Here is an 18,552-nt window from a genome sequence, read left to right as displayed (position 1 = left end):
CGTGATTTCCAAACCAAATCTGTGCGCATGAAAAGCTAACCATGTGAAAAAAGTGATAATTGAACATAGAATCTCTTAGAATCTTTCCATGTTAGCTCAATAACTTCCATCGACCTGATGAACGCAGAGGGGTGGGGGGATTGGAAGCTTTAAACAGTGTTTGGCATGAAAAAGCTTTTTCACGTTTTTAATATCCACTTTGCGGCCTCTGTGGCTTCTATCTCTTGTATGTTATTTGGGAAAGGCCTCTTGTACTCTGCGGTTATGTTATGTTAGGTTATGTTAGTTGAGCTATGTTTTACGTGCTATGTTTGCTCTGTGATTGGGCTATGCTACCTTATGTTATGCTTATTATGCAATGCATTGCTTTGAAGACCGTTGATATTCTTTGGCATGCCAAAGTATGTTATACTGTGTTATACCAAGTTGCAAGATATGTTATGCTGTTGTTATTTTTTAAAGTATGCTATGTCTTATTATGTCATGCTGCTATGTCTACACAGTTGCTATCCCCACGCTATCTCATTTCTGCCCTTGGCCACCACCAATCGGAGGACACCCCAGCACTCGCTCTCCTTCTACGCCAGTACAATTAACCCTTTGATCGTTCATTAGACAGTCACAATGAGGTATCAACATAAGTTCCAAACAACCAACATGACAGCACCCACATGGGAAACCAGGGCTTTGAAGCAGCTACAACAAGCCATGTAGCACTATACAAAACACTCCAATATCTGTCATAGACTTGTTGTCAAACATAATAACTTGTGGTCATTTTTAAGTTCCCAAAATGCTCTTATATTGTTTGTAAAGAAGCCAGTAGATTACATTGGGGCATGTGTACCCTCCGAGTTATTCATAGGTGTTATCAGGGCTAGCTGAAAATGCCTGGGCGCATATATGCAAATGATGTGTGGTGCCCCTACCCTTACCACATTGAGGTAGCTGCGTGGTGCATAGATTATGGTGGCAAAGTCTCCAAATGCAAACTCCAATGGGTGATTTGATTGGATTTATCATCGAGGGTGCATAACATGCACCCCATCTTGAACTTAATTATTTTCCAAGCATACTCCCTACTCACCCCAAAGAGCTGAAAGGAGGGTTAAAGATGCCAGTGATAAGTCAACACTTGTTTAAAGTGGTCTTTGGACAGCAAATGTGCAGCCTTCAGTTTGTGAACACTGATGCCTCTTTAGTCAATAAATGTACACATACCATCAACAATGGACGTGGGGCAAGTGGTGACAGATGATCTCTTGACTGGTGCATTGGTCTCTGCACATTAGAACAAAGAAAGACAGCCAGAGGGACGCTGAAACCCTAAGGACCACTTAAGAAGAACTATTAAGCTGCCCTTGATGCCAGGCCTGAATGATTTATTTACAGAAGGAGATTATTCACTAACTGATTGATTTAATTATATTTTGAGTGAGAACGTAAATTATTTACAAACGGTGCCATGAAATTATATGATATGATGGTTATTTATAACGCACTTAATACCCAGAGGTTTCTAAGCACTGACCCGGGGCTCGAACCTGTGTTGCTCCGTGTCCTCGATGCCCCCAGTCTTGGCCCCATCTTCTGAGTGGGAGCTTGGAGGGTGAGCCTATGAGCAGTAGGACCAAACACGCTCATAATAGGAGGACAAGGTCTTAGAAATGCAACTCCTACCCTCTCTTTGAAGAGCCGGCCTCCACTGCAATGCCCTTTAAATTATACATTGTAATACGTGAAGTGAGAGCATGGGGCTAGCAAATATGGAGAATGGGGGCCAGGAGAAACAAGTAAACACAACGTTATTAATATGAGAGGGAAACCGAGCCAGAAGCTCGGTACAACACCGGCAATCACGGCGAGGAGTGCAGTATCGCAGCACTACTCACGGGATGTCCTCCTTTCTGAAGTACTCTTCTTCAACTCTGTGCGCATGAGCAGGCGGCGCTGGTCGCAAACAGGAAGGAAGCGGAGGGGATGCTGCACCAGGAGAGAAATGAGAGGGGGACGTGGGGGCTGCAACACACTGCTATGCCTTCAGACCTCAGCTTTGTGTTTTATTGGATCTCTGTGGGCATTACTTAGTAAAGGAAAGGAGCATTACTGTCATGATTGGACTATCGAAGGAGTTAAAAATGAACTGCTGCCGAAATCATTTATTTGGGGAAAGCAAAAAAAACGTACTCTTTTTGCTCCGAAAGTGTCATCCCAAACTTGATGAGAACTAAGTGTAATGGTGTGCTCTTTTTTTGTCCCGCAGGACACGTTCACATCACAGACTTCAACATTGCTACACTGGTAAACAAAGAAATGAAGATCACCTCAGTGGCTGGAACCAAGCCTTACATGGGTATGTACCTTTAAGGACCTTCCAGGGGCCTGGGGGAAGATGGCCGACAGGGTGATAGTCACTTCCCATAGATCCCAGAGGGCAACCCAGCAGGGACGTCATTTCACCAAAATGCCAGGGGTAGCGGAAGTGACATCACCCGACCCTTGACCCTCTGATGACATCACAGGAAGTGATGTCATTAGACCCCGCCCCAAAGTGATATAGCGGGTAGCGATGGAACACGACATTTCACCCGTTGACAAAACAAGAAGTGGCATCACATAGCATTGTACACATATGAAAAATATAGTTATGATATCACTATATGATGTACATTCATACAAGAATGGATCGCCATATGTATCATTAAGTTCAGTGTTTATTGGCCCGTATTACCAAATGACTGTGTATGCAAGCAGACGTCCATGACCAAATGATAAGCGTAAGTGCTATATAATAACACATCATTAAGCGCTTTATATAGAAAAAATATACACCCAATATCACCCAACCTGTGTTGGTACTCATTTATCGACCTCAGAAGGATGAACGGCTTAGGCTTAGTGAGGCGTTTAAGAACAGACTAAATCAGTGACTCACCCCCTGAAGTGTGCCTGAAATAAACATTTAATGAGGCCAGCAATTACTGTAAAGAATTCCAGAAAGACACATTATTTGGTATTCCGATTCTTTCTTATTTAGGGTCAGTGCTGAAAGTGTTAGAAGAAAAATAAGAACAAGTGCCTCAAGTCTTTTTTTTAAAGGGGCCTGAACAAGAAAACCAGCCACCCCAGAAGTAAAGAGCCACAGCCCAGGAGCTTGCATAACTTTAAAAAAAAAAAAAAAAAAAAAAAAAAAATGTATTTTTTTTTTTTAGTAGAGGTCGCAAGGGACACCACAGAGGTCGCAAGGGACACCACAGAGGTCGCAGTTGCGACCCCTGGCGACCCCCAAATGACGTCCCTGCAACCCAGGGGTGGAATGGCCTATAGGGAACTCTGGAGATTTCCCAGTGGGCCTATGCACCCTGGGCCTCTTTTGTGCGTTATTTCCACATGTTCTCATAGGAAAAGTGCTTGGGCTTGCAGAAACTGTGTAATATACAGCCACTTTAAACATTATTTCCAGGGCCTCTTTTGGTTTCCAGTAATTATTTCCAGGACCTCTTTTGCTTCCCAGTCCACTCCTGGGACACTCTAACGTGTTTAATAGTAGGCAGGGCCCTTTCTAGGGCAGGCGAAGCAGACGACAGCCCAGGGCTCAGAAGGGAATGGGGGTGTAGCAGTGACAGATGATAAATGTGTCCCGGATGCAGCTTCAAAGTAGGCAAAAGCTTGCCATCCTCGTAATGTCAGCGCCACCTCACACAGCAAAGGCATTTCCAGATCAGTAAGTTGGGCGGGCTTAACACGACCCATACATTAGCACCTGTTTACAGTGAAGTTCTTCTTCCCTGAACTCCTTGCAACACTCCCATGCCTCTGGGTTGGAGTGGTGAGCGCAGTGGGATGGGAGCCAGCCCAAAGAAAGACTGTGACAAGGAGTGGGTGGAGTTACAACAAAGTGTTTTCTCGGTTCACGCTCTCTCAGTGCAGAATAATACTCACACGCCTCTATTTCACAATCACACGCCTGGGTCTTAAAATCGTTTACGTCATGTATACAATGTTTTTCCAACATGCTTATGTCCCGCATAAAACAATAGTGCTATTATGTTACTATTTTTGAATTTAGGACTGTCGCAATTACCCTCTATCCTGCCCTGCTCCATACACCGCCGTGCCAATACTAAAGCAGGTGAAGAGCTCTTACAATGAACCTCTAGACAGACAGACCCACAAAGTGACTCTTTCTTGGCCTCTGCTAGGCACCCGTAGCCCTGTACTGGGGCATGCGGAGGATTCCGACAGTGGACCGCTAGCATCTTTTATGGTACACAATGGCATTCGGTAGCACAGTGCCCACGCCAGCCTATGGTGGTGATATTATCTTGGCAGATGTGGGATAGCATATGAACTCCTTACGAGGTACAATCTGAAAGCGAGTGTTGGGCCTTTCACTCTCAATTGCGAATTGTGTCATTGGGCTCGAGTTTGGATTCATTTCATTGGCTAACCTTGTGTTTTGGAAAACAAACTGTATCTTAAGACAGTAGTTCCTCCTGCTAAATCATTGTTTGTGGATCTGAACGAAGCACGGTTAGAAAAATCAATTATCTCGCTCATCAATTTTAGCACAAGTGTCCGTTTAACTTTGACCAGGATAGGGTCTGATCTGAGTGATTTGATCAATAATCCATCTAAGGTAAAAAAAAAGAAAATTCCCCAAAAAGTTTTCATCAAGACCGGTGTGATACGGTGGATGTACTGGCTACTCCCACTTTATACATGGAATATCGGTAGTTCGTTAGAAAGAGACTAGATCTGCCAAAATACATGTACTTGCTTCCATGTACCAAGGCTCGCAATATCTATGTAAGGTTTAAGCTGAATCAGCTCTCTACACTGGAAAGTGTGGGACCTAGAGGTGACGCTTCATGATCAGAATATAGAGAGTGTGAAACAATCACACATCTAGTCCTTTTTTCTGTGAAGGGACTGCACTACTCAAGCATAAGCACTTTAGATTGTTTAATGAGTACTGTTCTGAAAATACAAATGAATTATTGTGGTCTAGCTAGATGGAGGGTAATAGTGTAACCCGATTGCTAGACCTTTATAGATTTTTAATGACAGTATTTAGTATAAAGACACACATTTAAATCAACAACTTTTTTTTTTAAGGGAAAGGAATCTAGATATGAAAGATGGAATTGGTCTAGTGTTACTATGTATCATGCAACCTTAACGGAATATGTTGTATATGTTTTAATATCTTATTTATGTGATAACTGAGATTTTAGATCTGTTTATATTGCTGCATTTGATTGTACAATTGGATCTCTTGTTAGTTTATGGATATTTAGATTATATTATATGTATATATTTGCGTATACATTTCTGTAATTGCCAAATATTTTCTATATGATTTTTCTTCTTTTATGTCTTTGTTGTGCAAAGGGTTCCATTTTTCAAACCAAATCCCAAATAAAATAAAAAATAAAAAATCAGATGATTTCAAAAACGTTCAACTTTTAAGTCGCAATTTCTAATTATCAAGCTTTGCAGACTGCGTACAGATCTCCCCTTCTTACCACTCACTTGAGTCTGATAGAAATTGAGTAGTGTTGCAGTTCTGCATTGTCCGATTGCTGCTGTAGTGTGTACCAACTGATCCCTCGGCCCTTCATCACAACCTCTTCTAGTCCATGGGTCTAAGTGTCAATCAAGTTCATAAATAAGCAGCTCTCCATCTCTAGAGGTCAACACAATGATACTGGCCGTTCCATCTGTACACGGATTTTTATCTCACGATGTTAAGAAATCTAAGTTTATCAAGCCTATTAGCCCGCCCTTTCTTCTTGTTATGCACACTGCCTATAACAGAGGTGGATTGCTTTTGATATTGGTGAGGCTATTATGGTCATCAAAGACGATGCACCACCATCCAACCACTGAGGTTCTTTCTGCCACATTGTCTGCTATTTCTGCATATATCCGCGTGTTATATGTTTAGTTACTTTCTACATATTAATGTAACGAGAACAAAGATTTGCATTGGTCTGATTAAAAATAAGAAGTCACTGATTTCCAAGTTGTGATGTTCTCTCTGGGACTTATTTCTTTTTTTTTTTTAAATATTTTTATTGGTTTATACAAACCTTTAAAAAGAAGACAAATACAACACATATAAAACATTTTCCACAATCCATATATTCCCAGTCTTCGCCCTCCGATCAGTTCAATTTCGTTTAGGTACACAGGTTCGAAATCACACATGCATAAATTACATCACTTTGGAGTTTAACTTTCATTAGGCTTTGATTTTATAGGCACATCATTCAGCGCGTCCTTTATCACACGAATAAATGGCACTAGAGCGTATAAGAAAGGTCGATTAGAGCCGTCGAATAAGGCTCTCCACCAATCGTCCTTTGTCAAGGTTTGGTATTTAGCGGTTATTGAACTAAAAATGATAGATCTTTGCTGAACAAACCCAGAACATGACATCGTCAAGTGTTTTAAAGTCTCGATTTCAGACTGGCAGAAGCGGCACTTTGAATCCAGGTCGGCATGTTGTGCCCAAAAATTTAAACATTCCTTGGTTGCCAGAATGTTCAGCTTAAAGTGCATATACAAAGCCCTGCTATGTTGGTCGGGAAAACAAGTAAGGTAATTTTGCAGCTGCCGATATACTCTAGTTTCCACTGGGACATCCTTCATTGTTTTCGATTCCGATCTTGAAGTACATGTTCTGATCCAGTCCACTCTCCACATCTTCTTTTTGGCCTGGTCTGGATTGTCCATCAGGGTCTGTATAGAAATGTCGTACATTACTAGGACTTCGAGGCATAATCTGTTCCATTGGGATAGCATTGTTTCAGATGTATCGTTTCCCAGTGGCTGTATTATGCAGATTTGTGGCAACGGATCTTTTTGCCTCGTTTTCCTAAACAAACTTAGTAGGTTCCAAGCAACACGAGCTTGTATCGAGATATAGGAAAGTTCGAATCTTATACAAATTGTGGGTGTACCCTTTGGTAAACATAACACTTTGGACCAAAAGATGTTTTCTAATGTGTTCCACAACTCGTAATCACAGCCAAAGGCATTTTCACCACCATATATAAGTGCAGGCACCACTTTTTGTTGAAAAAAGGTTACAGTAGGTTTCAAAGAGAACTTCCCAAATTTTCTGTTAATCAGGGAGGCCTGACACACCAACTGGCGGCATTTGTTTTTGGTCGCTTCAACCCAAGGAGCATCATTTCGGTTGGCGTTAATTTTCATGCCTAGGTACGAAGTGTTCTTCACAATCCTAATTGGTTCTTTATCATGAAACCAGTTAAATTTTTTCACCTTCCCATTATTGCCCGCTAGTTTTTCAAGGACCAAGATCTCACATTTTTGTTTATTTATTAACAAACCACTGGCCACTAGATATTTTTCAAAAGTGGTGAGTTTACGCTGCAATCCTATCGGTGTAGAGTCCATAAGAATAAGGTCGTCAGCGTACACAAGATAGTCAATATGTGTACCATTGATTTTTGGTGGAAAGGTTGCTATATCGGTAAAGATCTCCTTAATATCCGATATGAACAGATTAAAAATGGAGGCTGCAAGAGGACACCCTTGTTTCACTCCTCTGTGTGTATTGATAGGAGCCGATAGTGAGCCTTTGAGATCTAATCTGATTTTGATTGTGGTATTAGTGTGCAGCTCATGTATAGCCGCCAATAGGCTAGGAGGACAGTTCCAGGCACCCAGTTTTCCCCAAAGCAAATCTCTGTTGATACTGTCGAACGCGTGGGATAAATCAATTAAAGCCAAATATACTTTGGATGTCGAACGATGAGCTTCCATCTTCAGCAGGTTTATCAGCAGCAGGTTCACTCCACAACCGACCCCCTTCACAAACCCAGTTTGTCTCGGATCCACCCGGTTGGAGTTAGTGGACCACTTTAGTAGTTTTTGTTGCAGGAGGGTGGCATAGATTTTTCCCAACACGTCCAGCAGTGCAATTGGTCTGTAGTTTTTGGGATTACGTCTGTCACCCTTCTTAAAAATTGGAACAATCACCTCAGATTTCCACGATTTAGGTGTACTACAACCTTGCACAATCCTTTGAAATAGTATTGTACAGAAGTCTGACCATGCATCTGGATGTTGTTTGATAGAGAAATTGGTCAGACCATCCGGGCCCGGAGCTCTGGAATCGTGCAGCTTTTTAATGACTTGAAGGATGTCGTCTCTAGGGAATACGATATCCCAATGAGTAAGAGAGGGACCGACCCATTCTGAAGTTGTCGCATCTTTGCAGAAAAGCTCAGTATAGAAGGACGTCCACTCAACTTCTGAGACCAAATTTGCTTGGAGGGCGTGCTGTGGAGCTAAAGTGGTGTTTATTAGTCTCCAATAGTCTCTTCCATTGTTACTCGTCATTTTGGACAGCATCAGCTCTGCATCGTTTTGTACCATAATCGCTTTATGAGATTTGAGCCAGCTCTTGTATGCTTGTCTCACTGCTCTTTTTACGTTGTTAATATTTGGGTGATTTTGTCCGTGGGCATTTCTTAAGTCACGACATAAGGCTCTTTTATGTTGAAGAATTTCCAAGTCAAATCTATGTCTGGTTGAGAAGACTGCATGTTTTAGTTTATTTTTCCGTTCTTCGAATTGAGTTAGGGACTTATTTCTTAAATTCAAAAGTAGAACCCGAGTGCTTATGAATTTGGAAAGGGTGGGAAATACAATAACTCACTGCCGAAGATGCCTGACTAATATGGAGGTGCTTGGAGAGAACGGCCATGGTGTAAGTGGTACGACGTCCATTCATCGACATGCATTTTTGTGATGGGTTTTTTGACAATTATTTTTTTAAACCCATCAAAAAAAATAGGGGGCTGTCAGAAAGGGTATGTAAGGGTTGGGGAGGTCAGGAATAGTGTTAAATTAATAGAGGGGGTAACCCCCCCAAAAAGAAAAAATAAATGTTTCAATGGGTTTTTTTCATGGGGAACAATTCGGCAAAAATCCCATTGGAAAAATGAATGTCGAGAAATGAACATAGAACCGGTGTAAATTAGACACACTCAGTCATTTAACTAATTTAAAGAGTGCTTTGAGGAGAAAGGGCCATTGGATTGGGCCTTGCTAAAGCAAGACATCTTTGCACAGGCAGGGATTTAGATAACGATACATAGGCTTATTTCGTTCTCATCTCTTTTTTATTTCAGCCCCAGAGATGTTTTACCCCAGAGGACAGATCTGCTACTCCTTCGCAGTGGACTGGTGGTCTTTAGGAATCACGGCATATGAGCTGCTTCGGGGCCGGGTAAAGTAAAACCGATATTTACCTGTACAAATGTTATCACGCCAGAACTGTCGATCCCATTGAAAGGCTAATAAAGTTAAAATGTCTGCTAGAGAAGGCTGTTGCCATAGTTATGAGCCCACTGCTTCACATCATAAGTTCATGGTAAAATCTATTCTTCCTAGGCCTATGCTAATCAGCACGTGTTGCATGGATGTCTACTCTTCGTCTTAATGACCAGTGTAACTTTAATATTGGCACACCAAATTCAATAAACTGATGACCATATTATGATGCTTCCAAACTATGGTGGTATTCCCATGTTGTCTGATGGTCCATTTTCATTTTAATCTTCATTTTCGATAAATTGATGCCTTTGATAATTATCATTTCAGCAACCAGTGGCATTGGTCGCCTTCTAATCCATGGAGGATTTTCAGTGGTTATCTTGTATAAGGAATGATCTTAAGTATCCGTTTAAAAGATATTTGGAAGAAATTGAATCATTATCATTATCCTTTTGCCCATCTCATTTCTGTCCGGGTTTTTTATCGTTTTTTGTTTTTTGGAAATGTGTTCTAACTGGCCATATTCCGCCATATGGCCAGACACATACCATACCTTCTTCTATGATTGGCTACCGAAGAGTTATCTATCATGCTGATGTTCATTTGACGTTGTATTTGTTGCATTGCAAGGCCTCAGGGCATAGGCCGATGCTCTTTCTCGTGCTTATGCCGATTCCCATTGCCGATTCCCATTGGTTCTTACTGTGCTCTTATGATACTCCTAGTTAACAGCTGGTCCCGGTGGAGTGGAAAAGAAAGCAGGAGAATCTCATTCATAACTGATCTGTACACCTTCACTGTCAAGAAATGGTTAAAGCTAATGACGCAACCATTATACTATCTTAAAAGAAATCCCACACAGCAACATGACCAATGCCAACTCCAGAAGCAAGAAGGCATTCCTGTTCCTCAGCAAGAATGGAATTTACTCAATCCGTTTACCTCAGCAGCGATGTTTCCGATGCATAGTGCTCAAATGTAGATGCTTTTCAATAGGCGCACTTTGGTGATTTTATTAACAACAATTACAATTAAAATATCCCATTACAGCTGAACATTAATTAGATGGTTCCATTTGGTAGGTGACTTTTTTTTCCTGGTCACAAAAATTCCTTCCCCAAATATTCTAGGAGGGGTACAATTATATGTTATTACCCCAATACCAGAATATTTGAGGAAAGCGTTTGATTGTCTGGAGGGTGCATTTTTAGGGAAATGTCATCACCCGATGGCCATTGCCTTTTGCTCAATGTTTGCCATTGTTTCATCAGGCATCCCTTTGCTTGTATATCAGTTGCCACACGTCCATGCTCTTATCCAGCCCTTTCCTCCAATCCGTGATCCAAGATACACAATAAATACCTCATGAAATCACAACACCACAGTGATTTGCCACAAACCTCAACTCACACACCCCTAAATTCTTTTATTCTCCAATAGACCATAAAGGATACTGTTTTGCACTCGGTGGTCTGTTGCCGGTCTCACCCTTTCCCACCCACATTGGAGGAGGACTAGGAGGGGGTGCGGGGAGAGATTTTTCACACAGTGCCAATGCCAGGCTCGGGAAAAGAGAATGTGGTGAAAAAAGCCTGAGGAAAAACATCAAAGATCAAAGGATACCAGCTCTTCGTTCTCATTTGACTTCTACCCCATTGCAAGCGACTGACTAAGCAAAACATGTGTATCCCTCCTTATTCATGAACCCCTTTCTTGGCCCTAGCCTTCTATTTCATCCCCCACCTGCATTAAGACAAGGCAGTTACCATCCAATTTCAAACCCATGTGAACTGCCACAGATGTGTCCCTGAAACAGCTCAGATGTCTAGCCATCATGGAATCCGAACCATGGCTTATCTTTGCCATGGCCTTTTCCATCCTTCAGCAAACAGTTCTATCAGAGAGGGCTGATCACAGGGGTGACAAGAGACTAGTGCCACCCCTTCATCGATAATGATCCTCCTGGGTCCTACAAGCACACACTGCTCTCAGTCTGGTAAAGGGACACTCTGGCCTCCTTCAGGCTCATCACTTTGTTAGCTGATCTTTGCCACATACCCACCACCTTCAGCATCTGCGGTTTGACACTCGTCATTACACACAAAAATGTTGTTATGGGTGGGGAGTAACTGGCCCTGCCTCCGCGCAACCACATCTTTCATACGCCTCTTTTACAAAACTCTCCTCTAATTTTCTCCTGATTTACTCTGTGCAGTCCACTCAACTTGTTTGCTTCCTTCGTCTCGATTAATATTAACTTGAACTAGCAACTGGTGTAGAACCTGTTGGGTGTGTGCCCCTTTCCTTCCGTTCCATCCAACCTGCACCTCTGTTGTTCTCGCCTCTTTCCTTACCCATGTTATGGATCTCTTCCACCCTTCGCCTTCCCCCTCACAGTTACTTTAATTATTTTGCCACAGGATGCACCCTTAAGTCTGTGCGGGGATTGCCTTTCATTTTGTACTCACTAAATCTATTTCTGAACAACAGAGGTCCATAATAATGTTGCTCAGTTGCCAAACTCCCCTCTTAGTCCCCCTTTTATCTACCTCTTTAGATATTGTAAAACCAAGGGCAAACACCCATTGTGCCTTCATTGAGTTATGTAACAAAGTCCCACGATTAGGGTCCATGCAGGTGAGCGAGGCGCTCCTGATGCTGTCCGAGATGGTGTCCAGTCAATTGGTCGACTGCAAACTGGTCGACTGCAATTTGGTCGACACCATTTGGTCGAATGCCAAATGGTCGAATTTTTTTTTTTTTTTAATATGTGTTTTGTGGGTTTTCGTGTGGGGAAAAAAAAAAAAAGAAAAAAAAGGGGGTTGGGGGGGGGGAGGACCCCCCCAAAAAAAACCAAAAAAGGGGTAAGAAAAAAAAAAAATTCGACCATTTGGCATTCGACCAAATGGTGTCGACCAGTTGACTGGGAACCGTCCGAGATCTTATTTCAGCACCCAGATCAGAACACTAACCTTACTAGCCAGCTACTACTGCTGCCAGACTTTGTACCAAGCGATCCAGCTGGGTCAGCTACTAAGCTGCCCAGGCAGGGGTACCTCAAGTAGTGTCCGTTGTACTCCATCACCCCCTTTCAGTGCAAACATCCCGCACAGTTCCCTTTCACAGGCTCCCAGCTGTTGCAGACAGTTCTGATATAGTAACAGTGGCTACGGGCCTGATCGCAAAAGTGAGCAGTTCCTACTGCCATCCGTGTGAGAGGGACCTCCATCGCAGAATCCTGGCAGCGATGGGCAGGTGCTCCCGGGAGTGGGAAAATCACAGGCGGCATAAGCAGTTGTATATCACCAAATGGAAACTGTTTGTCGGTGCCACCCAGGTGCGAAACTAGGTGAACGTTTTGGGAAGAGGCTAACCCTTCAAATGTTGTGAGGGGCTAGCGTTAGATTTTGCGAGGGGGTGAATTTGTGTGGGGGCGCATTTAATTTTATTAAGCATTCTAATGAGATTATTCTAGTGCAGCTTACATTTTGCAAGCTGTTAACTCTCTCTGTGCCTGAACCACGCACTTAAGTACTGGTGTGAGAATTAACTGTCTCCTGTCCCCAGTGCCCTGCTCACTCCCCTGACATACAAGTACTAACACCCCATCACAATTTAATTTGCCTAAAAATGCATGCATACGAATGCAGGTGCTAACCATGACACACTTTACACTAGTAATTGCCAGGCTTTTCTTAACAATGCATACCCAAGCACTGTTTATTGTCGGTGTCCTGTCCTGCCATGCCTCTCTAGTTCAGCTAGGTCACGTCAACATAAACTAAAATGTCATGGTTGGGGTGCGGGGGGAGGGGTGGGGGTGCGGGTTATAAAGCACGGGTTTGCTCAATGGTCGTTGAACAACTAGTCGGTGGAATTGTACTGGAATGGAGGTGTGCCCCCCCCCCAACAAAGCTCTGCCAGCTCCTCATATCAAATCGATATTCAAGGGCTGTCAGAGTCAGGTCAAAAACGGCCATATTTGACTCAGCTTCTAGCTAGTATAAAGTTGGATTATTCTCGTAAATCTCACAGGGATCTCAGACTAGGGTTGGCACAAAGCATGGACCCCTATCCAGCAGGCAGCAGCCAATGCCAGTGAGCTCCTGCGGGCCTAGAGGGTGTAGCCCTACTACCGATCCTCCATCTTCTAACATTGGGGCCTTGCAAATACCTTAGTGTACTTGTCTCTACATTATCAGAAGCATATCTAAATAAAATACTCTTGTTCAGTGGGGAATGGGAGAAAACACAGCAGAGCATTGTCACTGGTGTTGCCATTGTTTGGGGCAAGTCTTCTAACATGTCTTAAACTATGAACGTTAACAACAGTTTGGAATTGGATCTTTCATTCTCAGTAATTACTAAACCAATGTATATGCCTTCTCTCAATACAATTAAACTGTATCAAAATATGACCCCAACCGCTTTTAAACTGTCTAGTTTATTTCCATGACATGTCTTGTAACATGCACAACGTTTTTTTTTAAAAAACGAATTTTTAATAAATCATGCTTTAAACGAGCTCCAAGTCGTGCCAAACATTGACCGCGAGCAGAGTACCTTATCGCACAGTACATTTTGCTGTTGTCTCTACATCTCAAAATGACGTTGGACATTTATTAGTCGCACGTTACTTTGAACTTTGGTCCCTGCCATCTTCCATCCAGAAAAATAAAGCTAGAACCATAATATGTTTCCTTAACATATTTCTAAAGGGTTTATATATTTGGCAGGTCGATATATTAAAAGTTTTTTCTTTTTATTTTAATGCTATCTCTTTAAAATGTGAAATTGTTTTAGCTTTTGTAAGCCAAGCATTACATGTACCCACTAGAGCTCAGAATGCATGTGGTCAAGTGTCTAAATCACAGACTGGTCCCAATCTCGGCTTCACTATTTAAATAAAGTGTGTGATCCAGTTAAAATCATTATGTCACTGTGCCTTATTGGCCAAAATTGGAATACCTAGACATGATTCAGTTCATAGGGTACACTATTTAAAAAAAAGATATGCAGGTTAGGAGGCCTGCATATCTTTTACACACAGGTAAAACCACCTTTGCCCATAGCATTTGCGCGACAGTGATTCTAGGGAAAATCACTGACCTCATGGGAGTGAAACAGTTGAGGCGTGGGCCAGGTTGACCCTTAACATGGGGGCCCCTCAACGCATCTAAGGCATTTCCTCCAGAACGCCTCCCGGACCAGGGAAGAAATTGGGTGGGAACAAGACAAATTGTCTTGCCGGAGTGCCGTTCCGTGGAGACATGAGGCCCAAACCCCCTAAATTGGGGAAGCTCTCTGCCCTCGATTGTCCCCAATATCCTGAATTTCAAATCTCAAGTAATGCAGCAATATGCATCCGAGTTACAAGCTGCATCTGACAGTCGCCCTATGCTCACCCAACATTCCCGGGCCAAATGGTAAGACGGTCCAAAGCTGGATATATCTCTTGTATTATGGTGAGTTTCCTGATTGGTCAAATGAGCACCATATCCAGTTTGCACTGCATGCTCAGAAGGACAGCATGGTTGAATTAATGTCAGATGCATGTTCGATAAATTGGCTGTCATACTTATGTTCCCAAAATGCACTTCGTTTGTATGCAAAGCAGCCAGCATCTGACATTCAGGGAACCCACATTTTTTAGCATCAAGCTCCACCCCTCAAGCCCACCCACACCACTCTGAAAATCCGTCCAAGCCCCTCGTAACCCAACCCCCTGATCCCCTCTCGATGTGGTGGGTGGGGGTGTGAGGGTTCCTGCAGTATATTTTGTCAATTTCCAGCACTGCCCAGGCGCACCAAGCAGAAGTGTCCAACGGGGCTGAAAGACACTCTGCTCTCCTGCATTCTCTGTATGCTCGATATGACAGAGTGAGATTACATGTGAAATCCCTCTCTGCCCTTGCATTTACACACGGAAGAAACATTTGCCATTGTTAACTATTCAAAATGAGATCCTTTATAAATGATATCCTAAAGAACAACTGCTAGCCACCCGGCATCTATCCGATGGAAATGTAACCTTCTCCCTAAGGTCTCAGCTGAAGTCACCCTGATCTATAATTTACCAAACGTCCTGCAGCTGCCTGGGGGAACATGTCTCTACTCTCTCATCTGCAGCAGTGGCTGGAAGTACATGTCACGCTCTGTCATAAAGACAGTAGGGATTTCTCATCAACAGCCCCCAGGGAGCCGGATTCACAATCGGGATAACAGAGAGCTCAGAGTATTCACTTTTTTTTCTGATACCAATTCAGTGACATGTGCAGGTCACTGAATGAACAGTTGTGTGACCTATATATTTTCTGGTGAGGGTGCATCAGTAGAACTGATGCAGTGGTTAGCTCCCATGCATACCTTAGTGTTGGGCGCGTGTGTGTGGTGAGGGTGCATCAGTAGAACTGATGCACCAGTTAGCTCCGATGCATACCTTAGTGTTGGACGCGTGTGTGTGTGGTGAGGGTGCATCAGTAGAACTGATGCACCGGTTAGCTCCGCTGCATACCTTAGTGTTGGGCGTGTGTGTGTGGTGAGGGTGCATCAGTAGAACTGATGCACCGGTTAGCTCCGATGCATACCTTAGTGTTGGGCGCGTGTGTGTGGTGAGGGTGCATCAGGAGAACTGATGCACCGGTTAGCTCCCATGCATACCTTAGCTTTGGGCGCATGTGTGTGGTGAGGGTGCATCAGGACAACTGATGCACTGATTAGCTCCCATGCATACCTTAGTGTTTGGCGCATGTGTGTGGTGAGGGTGCATCAGGAGAACTGATGCACCGGTTAGTGCTGATGCATACCTTAGTGTTGGGCGCGTGTGTGTACCCAACGCTAAGGTATTCAAAGTCTTCCAGTGTCCAGGTGGGTACTTTCAACTAGTTTGTATTCAAAGATGCAAGCAATTATGTCTCTGGAGGCAGGCCTTGTTTATTCTTCATTTTGATCAGATTAAATTTAGTAATCTACCCACCCTCTCAACTCAGCTCTAGCGGCAATCCAGTGATACAAGCCCGAGTTCTGAGCAAGCTGTGAATGACTCACCTGCTTCCTCCTGCATATCCCGCTGCCCACCTGCCCTCTTCCTCAAATCCCTCTGGGCCTCCATCTTCCCTGTGCCTCCCACTGCCACTACCGCAAAGGGCTCAGGATCTGGTTAAATACTACTTCATGTGGCTCTGCTTTGGCTTCTGGCTCCATGACATGGCCAGCCATGAAAATTGGGAAAGGGTATCCACACCAAGGCCCTCCCTCTATTTCCATGGCAGCCATTTTAGGTGTATTTTCTTGCGTGTTCTTTTTTTCCCGTTATTTTACACAAAAACAGTTCTCTTAGCCTTCCGATATTTTTTCCTAGAAGCAATGATACCTCTTTTCAATGCTGTACTGGGACATCAGAGCCCAGAGATCCTCGTTGAAGGCCATTGGTGCACTTGAGCATAATAAATCCAGCCACAGACTGTTACCGATACATCCCTTGCAGCCAGTTGTCATGGCGTAGTTAACACAATACACGCCCGGGGAACCATAGGCTTCACAGCTTCAGATACAAGGACAAATGCAGACCCTTGGATCCAGGAGCAGCAAAATAATGATGCAGTAATTAGATAGTGAAGGAATGGGGATGCACCTGTGCGCAAAACTACTTAAACGCACACTCTGACGGCCTTAATGGAGAGGACAGGTATGTTGGATGTGTGAAAGAATGCTATCCTTGAGGGTGGAATAGCCTTAGCTTTTTAGATTTGTATGAATACAATAATGTGGCTAGATCTGTCTCTTAAAGGGAGGTCTGCTAATCAGATCCCTTGTTGATAGTGCTCCATGCTGAAAAGCATAATGGACGCATGTACCTCTTCTATGCCTGTCTACTGACACCTCTCAGTAGCTGCCTTGCAGTTTGGCAACATGGCAGTGTAGATAGACATGTGCATTCCTGCCAACGGACTGATGGAAATCTCCAACAGCCGGGATATGCCTTTAACAGTGGGACATCCTGATCCTACATTAAATCATAGAATTGTGTGCTCTCAGAACATGATGGCAGATGACAAATCTAATTATAAGCCATGTCTGTTTATGCCATTTTGGGCTTCGATAGTCAACAATTATACTGACCAAAACTGATTGGTGTTGTTTTGGTTCAGGCTTGGTTTCTAGTAACCTTCCTGTCAGGGCCTCATGAATGTTCACTTTCTGTGACTTTCTGGGTTCCACCAAAAACACACCGTTTGGCCGCTGCTCCAGCAAAATCCTGTATCTTCCTTGGGAAAGGTCTTTTACCTTCCAGGAAGACATGAATTGCATGCAGGAGGCATGAAGCGGTCTACTACTTCAAAGGACAGGCCCTGCCAGGCAAAAGGATCATGCCAGGCTGGTTATTAACAGAGACTCTTTGATGGCAGATGGAGTCACAGTAGCCAAGAGAGAAGGGTCAATGCACAGTAGGGTCCAACCAACTTGAGCCCCCCCTTGGTTCCCAAACCTACTTCACCCATTTCTCGTAGACAAAGCACTCTGGGTATAGCATCACCTGGCAGAAGACAGTAAAACAGCACCCAGGATTTCCCTCCTACAGAAGGCTAGAAGGGAACCAGTCTGGTGCAGAAGCTTGCCTATGTATGGGGGCGAGACCACACCACTGCTGAATCATCTGGGACTTTATTGGGGCTACAGTCTTCTTTAAAGTCCAATGTCGTCACCTCTGTCATAGTGGTGAACATATAGGCTTTAGAACGGGAGAAATAACCTTCTCTTAGCCATCACTGAGGAACCTTTTAGGTGATGGCTGTCTGGAGAAGGCCTTCTGCAAACCAAGACCACTGGTAGAAAGGCGCCCTCATACTGAAGGTGAAAAACTCTGCATGTGCTTTCTTAAGCCTTAATGGCTGGGAAGTGCCCAGAAGTCAAGAGATAGCTTGGGATTTTCCAGCCATGCATTATGGAGGGCATAGGTCTACTGCGTGGCAGTGGGGCACACCACACCATGCATTATGGAGGGCATAGGTCTACAGCGTGGCAGTGAGGCACACCACACCATGCATTATGGAGGGCATGGGTCTACAGCGTGGCAGTGGGGCACACCACACCATGCATTATGGAGGGCATAGGTCTACAGCGTGGCAGTGAGGCACACCACACCATGCATTATGGAGGGCATGGGTCTACAGCGTGGCAGTGGGGCACACCACACCATGCATTATGGAGGGCATAGGTCTACAGCGTGGCCGTGAG

General features: G+C 43.7%; 1 protein-coding gene across 4 annotated transcripts in view; it reads left to right on the top strand.

Annotated features, from left to right (window-relative positions):
- STK32A (serine/threonine kinase 32A) overlaps positions 1 to 18,552 on the top strand; it is an 885,758-nt gene that overhangs the window by 781,708 nt on the left and 85,498 nt on the right. For all 4 annotated transcript variants that reach the window (XM_069652434.1, XM_069652435.1, XM_069652432.1 and 1 more), the window contains exons 7-8: positions 2,264 to 2,353; positions 9,171 to 9,268. In XM_069652434.1, the coding sequence (XP_069508535.1) occupies positions 2,264 to 2,353; positions 9,171 to 9,268 (188 nt within the window). The remainder of the gene's footprint in view (positions 1 to 2,263; positions 2,354 to 9,170; positions 9,269 to 18,552) is intronic.

The sequence above is a fragment of the Ambystoma mexicanum genome, chromosome 3p, assembly GCF_040938575.1.
Source record: "Ambystoma mexicanum isolate Mex_15411 chromosome 3p, UKY_AmexF1_1, whole genome shotgun sequence".
Lineage (NCBI taxonomy): Eukaryota > Metazoa > Chordata > Amphibia > Caudata > Ambystomatidae > Ambystoma > Ambystoma mexicanum.
The sequence above is the reverse complement of the archived record's forward strand: the minus strand, read 5'-3'. Positions and strand labels throughout refer to the sequence as shown.